Source organism: Impatiens glandulifera, chromosome 6 (genome assembly GCF_907164915.1).
Source record: "Impatiens glandulifera chromosome 6, dImpGla2.1, whole genome shotgun sequence".
Classification (NCBI taxonomy): domain Eukaryota; kingdom Viridiplantae; phylum Streptophyta; class Magnoliopsida; order Ericales; family Balsaminaceae; genus Impatiens; species Impatiens glandulifera.
Genome location: NC_061867.1, coordinates 53,699,643 through 53,706,907, shown reverse-complemented (window position 1 = coordinate 53,706,907; position 7,265 = coordinate 53,699,643). Strand labels below are relative to the sequence as shown.

General features: G+C 33.3%; 1 protein-coding gene across 1 annotated transcript; it reads left to right on the top strand.

Moving 5' to 3' along the window:
- The first annotated feature begins 288 nt into the window (after positions 1-288).
- LOC124941806 (fasciclin-like arabinogalactan protein 8) lies at positions 289-1,792 on the top strand. The gene has a single exon (XM_047482158.1). The coding sequence runs from the start codon at positions 333-335 to the stop codon at positions 1,596-1,598; it is 1,266 nt and encodes a 421-aa protein (XP_047338114.1). The 5' UTR covers positions 289-332; the 3' UTR covers positions 1,599-1,792.
- The last annotated feature ends 5,473 nt before the right edge of the window (positions 1,793-7,265 follow it).

Genomic DNA, 7,265 nt, shown 5'->3' with positions numbered 1-7,265 from the left:
ATTATTTTATAAAAATAAGATTTATTTAAAATAAAAAAAAAAAAACAATTCCAAAGTGTCGGTGCCACAATCATCAATAATAATATTCTTAGTTGTCAATAAATTATTTAAAACCTCCACTATCAAAAATAAAAATAAAAATATATGTATAAGGCCATTTTCGTCATTTAAATAAACACACATCCTTTTCTCCATTTTTCCAGCTGTATCTTCTTCTTCTTCCTCACTAAGCTCTGTCTTTACTGTATCTCATTCTTAACCATGGTTAAACCCTAGTTATCTCTCTCACTATAACTTCTCTCTCTCTCCTCTTCATCTCCTCACATTCATCAATGGCGTCCACTCAATTCCTCCTCCTCCTCTCTCTCTCCTTATCTCTCACCATCGCCGTCACCGTCGCCGGCGCTCATAACATCACCGCCATTCTCGATTCCTTCCCGGAATACAGCAATTTCAACTCATACCTATCTCAAACCAAACTCAACGACGAAATCAACAGCAGAGAAACAATCACAGTTCTAACACTCAACAATGCCGCAATGCAAACCCTAGCCGGTAAACATCCTCTCTCAGTAATCAAAAATCTCCTCAGTCTTCACATCCTTCTCGATTACTACGACGCCAAAAAACTTCACAAAATCCCCGACGGAACCGTCTCCGCCACCACTCTTTACCAAACCACCGGAAACTCACCTGGAAACGTCGGATTCGTTAACATTACTGATTTAAGAGGCGGTAGAGTCGGTTTTGGTTCATCTGAAGGATCTAAACTTGATTCATCTTATACTAAAGAAGTTAAAACCATTCCTTACACTCTCGCTGTTATCGAAATCAGTTCTCCGATCATCGCTGGTTCGTTGGTGGCGCCATCCGGCGCCACCAACATCACCGGTTTACTTGAAGCTGGTGGATGTAAGATGTTTGCGGATCTGATTTCATCTACCGGAGTTTTGAAAGTTTTTGAATCGGCGGCGAAGAATGGATTGACGATATTTGCTCCTAATGATAAGGCGTTTACAGATCCAGATGTTCCTGATTTCACTAAACTTACGAATGCTGAACAGGTTTCATTGTTACAATATCATGCCCTAGCTAATTACATGCCGTATGGATCATTGAAGACGATGAAGGATTCGATTAACACTTTAGCGACTAGCGGTGTTGAGAAATATTCAGTAACCGCTACTACTTCCGGCGATGAAGTTACACTTCATAGTGATGGGAAGAGTAAATCTAGGGTTGCGAAAACATTGAGAGATGAACCGCCGCTTGTTATTTTTACGATTGATAGTTTACTTCTTCCGATTGAATTATTTGGTAAGGCTCCGAGTCCGGCGCCGGGGATGGAACCTGTGATTTCGCCTTCACCGGCGCCGGCGAATAAAGCTCCTAGTCCGGGGCCATCTGCGGATGTTCCTATTCTTTCTCCTCCGGCGCCGCCGGCTGCTTCTCCGGGGGGAGATGTGCCGACGGAAGCGCCTGGTGGATCGGCGAGTAGTACGTCGGATAAGGCTGGTGGTTGGGAGGTTCGGCCGGAGAAGATGATGACGGTTGGGACGGTTGTGGTTTCTGTTATTTTTGGGGTTTTGTTGTGGTAGATTTGTGAATTATTTGTAGTTTTTACTTTTTATGTAATTTATTTTAGTTTGGTTGAGTGTGAGTTTATTTCGGATGTTTTTTTTTTCTTAATTTTATTTTGTTTCTTTTATTGGTTCCCTTATGTTTTTATATAAATAATATTTATTTTATCATATCTTTGTTTCTCATTATTAATAAATTCATATATTATTTGGGATGAATGTCAATTTTACTTACTAAATTGTAAGAAAATTTTAAATTTATTAGTTAAGTATCAAAATTCTATTATATATACTAACTTGTTAAAAAATGTTAAATTTATTTAAAATAACGGAAAAGTTAAACGGAATTAAAAATTTTGTCACATGTAATATCCCCCAATTTTTTTTTTTAATTTACAAACGTCCAAATTTTTCTTTATCCAATTTTTCTCTCTCTTTGCCCATTAACTATTCATTTTCTTCTAATTGTCCTATTCATCTCTTTATCTTTAATATGAGTAAAAATTATGAAATAAAAAGCTAAAATCCATAGCAGGTGATAATTGAGATGCCATTAATACCATGGAAGAATTTTAACCCACCATTAATCATATCTGATGAAGAATCGCCGAAATTTTTGGAATCAACTCCGTTTGAAAGCCTAGATCATGATTTTATTTTCCTATTTTTTCGACATCGCTGTCGATCGGTACACTACGAAGGGCCCCACCTTTTGTCCAGTACCTTCTACAAGTCTTGCAGAAATGCCTCGGCTGCGCGAGGCTGTAGTTGTTGTAGTAACAAAATTTCGTGTTTGGAGAATCGCATCTCGAACACTTCATCGGATGTTCCGCCACCTTCACTGTCGTCACAGTTTTTAGGCCACCTGGTTGTTCACAATATTATTATCTGACTTCGACATAACTGGTTCTTTAATTTTCTGGAAAAAGTTGAGAAAGAAAAGATCTTTATAGATGATTAGTTCATTATTTCATAATTTAATCTTCATTACAGTAACCCATACTCTATCAGATCAATTTTAATTCCAGTTATAACCTAAACAAGAATAGACAATCAGAGCTATAGAAATAGTGTTTGTGAATATTATAGAGATTTAAAAAAAATAGATTACTCATATTAGAGATGAAAGAGGAACAATTAGAAGAAAATGAAGAGTTGGGGGTAAAGAGAGAGAAAGAAAAAATTTGAATATTTTGTTTGAATAGAAAAAGAATTAAAGTAATATAAATAAAAAAGAAGTGAATATTACATGTGACAAAATTTTTAACTCCGTTTAACTTTTCCGTTATTTTAAATAAATTTGACACTTTTTTGACAAGTTAGTATATATAAATACAATTTTGATATTTAATGAGTAAATTTGACACCTTCTTACAACTTGGTGTGTAAAATTGACATTCTTCCATATATTATTTTCCGTTGTTCGATTTGGTTAGAATAACAAAATTAACAAATATATATAATACGGTAAAATTTCATCTGTGGATGTCGATGAGATGGTTATTCCTTCTTTTTAGATATTTTAATGTCGGTCACTATTATACCTTATTTGTAGTGATTGTTTCAACTGACTTTTATAAGAAATTGAAGTGTATTCATGAAAGAATTTTGAAAAAAATTGTGAATGTATGGTAAAGAAGTGAAGACAACATCTCAATTGCTTTTGCATTGTAAAAAAATTGTTGTGATTTGGAGCCTACTTTTGAATATGTTTGGCATTGTATGAGTGATGTCTAAGTCAATCATCGATTGTTGAAATGTTTAGATAGAAACCATAAATTCGATCGGATTGAGTCGATGAGTTCCCATCCCAATTATTTTATGTTGGACTATTTGGTTTGAAAGTAATTGTAAGACGTTCAGTGATCGCTGTCGACCGATGCGTTTAATACACAATGCAATTATTATCACGATTGTGGAGATATGTTTTGGAAAACCGATAGAGGTGGCCAGTGAACTCATTGATCTTCTTAAAGATTTCGAGCTCGTTAAAACTTGATTTTTTGTTATGTATGTTCGTTAGTGAGCATTTTTTGTTTTTATTTTCATTGTTGCTCGTTCTGTTTAATGATAAGGTGAACACTCGTATTTTTATTGTTTTCGTTGTTATGTTTAAACGATTATTATTTATATCATATTTCATTAATCTTTAAAAGAAAAATTAAATTAAAAGGTTAGTTAAAAAATATATTTTTAAAATAATACCAGGTTCATCCTTCAAGACTAGTTATAAAGAGATTTATTAAAAATATATCAAAATAAGTACAATAAAAGTATCAAAGTCGGTTAAATAGTTGATTTTATTATATAGACATATGACTGAATTGGTTCAGATAGGTAACGAAACTCGGTTCGATCATTTTATAATTATGTTCCGGTGATGGGTAATTAATAATTATATTGAAATCGGGTAGAAGCCTTATTATTCTTAAATGTTAAATAATAGCTTTCATAAATAATAATCTGAAGAAAAAATTAATGAAAGAAAAATATAAATTCAGTTCAGCGAAAACAGGGTCACGAATCCAATGTGGACTGCCACACTGCCCTTGACATTTTATGTTTTAAGATGTCATTTCGAGACCCATAATTATTTTTATTATTTTTTCCGACATTTTGGGACATTTTTTTGATCCGAAATGTGACATTTTTAATTTTTCTCTCTACTACTCATATAACATACAACGTCGAATTTCTAGATTTACTTTCTCTACAATTTCGCTGAGTTTATCATTTTTTTAATAAAATAAAATAATTCATCCTAAGGGTGAATCAAAAACGATTTACTAATAATTATGAGTATTATTAAAAATACAACAATTTGAAATATTTTACTAAATAGAATGTCACACCAAACAAAACTCAATGTCTAATTCAAATTTGAGTGGTATAAAAAAAGTTAGGGATTGCAATTTAAGTCGAATTTGGGTTGAACGATACTAATATGAATTTGACTCATTTAATATTCCGTGTTATAATTTCTAACATGAACTTTATCTGTTTATTTGTAATTATCACAAACCGACTGATTTATATGACTCAACTCAAACTTAATCTGATCTAACTCCATGTAAATGGTTATAAGCGACTCTCATAAATAGTAATGACATTGCAAGATCTAGAAGGGGTGAATCATGGGACCACAAGTCAATTTCAGAAATGGAAGGGAAGCCTTCAAATTTTTTGAATAGTAGGCTGAAAGTTGGAACAAGAAGTAATCAAGAAAATTGTAAACAGTTGGCGGATCAACTAGGTCAATTAGATTTTGTTATATTTATTAATTAAGTTAAATCAACTCGAATCTTAAAATGATATAATCACCTAATTTTATAGCATTCTCTTCAAATCTTATTTTCCTATATCTTATTTTCCTATCGGGTTAAAAATGGTCCTTCGGTAAGCCTTCTTTTAGCAAGTAATCCCTTTCTATATTTTAGTTTTCACTCTTACCAATAGATTGAAAACCTAATCTCTTCCATAATCAGATTTTGAGTGTACCCACGGCCATGGTGATCCAGTCACCCAAACTTTCTTTTTGCTTTTGCACCAAAATACCAACAAACCCAATAACTTAAGGTAGAGATACACTTCACATCCAAAAAGTATCCATTCCACAGTAATGTAAAAAATAAAATTTTATCCATCCGGTTTCATGAGACTATTTTGGCCCACCCTAAACCAACTAAACACAATTCAATTATAAAAAGTCTATTATTAGGGTAAGAACAAAAATAAAAACTTTTGAACTTCTTAGTAAAAAAATCAAAAAATTATGATATATATATATATATATATATATATATATATATATATATATATATATATATATATATATATATATATATATATAAAATAAAAAATAAAACACAAATGGGGAAATTTGATAAAATGGCCCTGATAAGTTGTCTAAATCCAAAAAAGGACCTCACCTGATAAACTTTGCAAAAAGGGCTTTTTGGCCCTACGAAATGTCCGTATTTCCCTCGCGCGCCCACTTTATCGCTCATTTACACGAAATACCACTATCTCACTTTCATCTAAATCGCGTTTTTGAACTCACGCGATTTAGATGAAAGTGAAAGAGTGGTATTCGAGTTAATGGAAAGACGCGAAATGCCACTCGTGCGTTTCGAGTTAATGGTATTCGCGTCTTTTATCGTATATATAGTTTATTTGCCCCCTCATTTAAAAAAAAACATTTCCCTTCATGCGACTCTCGACTCCCTCACTTTTCATTCACGACTCTCCAACTTTCAACTTCGTATTTATAACTCTCATCATCATCCAACTTTGTTCCAACTTCGTTCAACATCATCGATCAACTCTCATCATCGTTCGTCGTTCGTCTCTTCAATCATATATTCAGGTGAGTTTTGGGTTTATGTATAATCTGTAATGTTCTCATTATTCTGTCATTTATATTGATGAATATTGATGTATAATCCTTAGCTTTTAGGGTTTATATAGCTTTTAGGGTTTATGTGTGTATATGATGTTGCTTATCCAATGTTCTTCATTCACTAGTATTATATCAGTGTTCTTATTCTGCATGCATGCATAATTTAGGGTTTTTAATAACCACAAATTGCCATTTCACGAGCATTATACCTATATGTTGCTTTCCTCATGTATTTTTTATGTTGCTTATTTGAGTTGTTATGTTCTATAGTTTAGGTAATTATATAATGTTCTGGAGTTGCTTACTCCAATGTTGTTCATTTTTCTTTTGTAGATGAAGTCCACCATAATTCATGAGTTTGCTGGTAGGGTCTCATGAAAAACCAATATCTCAAACATTGCCACCAAGTTTACTGCAATGGATCTAATGGAAAGGGTAGAGAAAACGCACCAAGTTTCCACTCTCCATCAAAGTAAAGAATTACTTGAGTTGCAATTGAAAATAATTCAACAACAATAAAAGAATTACGCGTATTGTAATGTTCTGTTGTTGCATCACTCACGATTTTTACTTACTTCGGTTGTTGATTTTTGAAAATGACGTGAACCATAACTGAGGAGGAGTTTGCTGGTAGAGTTTCAGGAAATCTAATGCACAAACAACTTTTCCAAAAGTTTGCTGCAATAGATCTAATGGGATATAAGCTCCCTATCCAATAGGTCCATTGAAGCAAACTTGTGGGCAATTCTTGCCACATTGTATTTCCATGAAACATACCAGCAAACTCCTTCTCAATGAGTATTTCGCCTGAGTGAGAAACAATACGCGTGAGTCACATCTGTCTTTGTTCATATAACATAGTATTTATTCACATTCATTCAGGAGTTATCGAATCACTAACTAAGAATACAACCTAGCTATACTATACTATAACCAACTTAGTGTTCATGATCACTAAATAACATAAAATAAACATACCCATTTTGAGAACGAAGAGTAGTGGTCTTTAAACAGAGAGGTCGTGGTCGTAGTCGTCGTCGTCAGCTGCTGTTCGTGGTCTTCAGGGGAATAGAGTTTGAGAGTAGAGTCGGAGAGAGAGTCGAGAGTCGTGAAAAGAAATGTTTTTTTTCTTAAATTAGGGCAAAATAAAATATATATACGACGAAAGACGCGAAATATCACTCTCGCGTTTTCATCTAAAACGCGTGAGTTCATAAATGCGTTTTAGATGAAACGCGCGAGTGACATTTCGCGTCTTTCCATTAACTCGAAATACCATTTTCTCG

Bases quoted from the DNA above. Each gene is read 5' to 3' on its own strand.
- LOC124941806 (XM_047482158.1), top strand. From the start codon at position 333: ATGGCGTCCACTCAATTCCTCCTCCTCCTCTCTCTCTCCTTATCTCTC.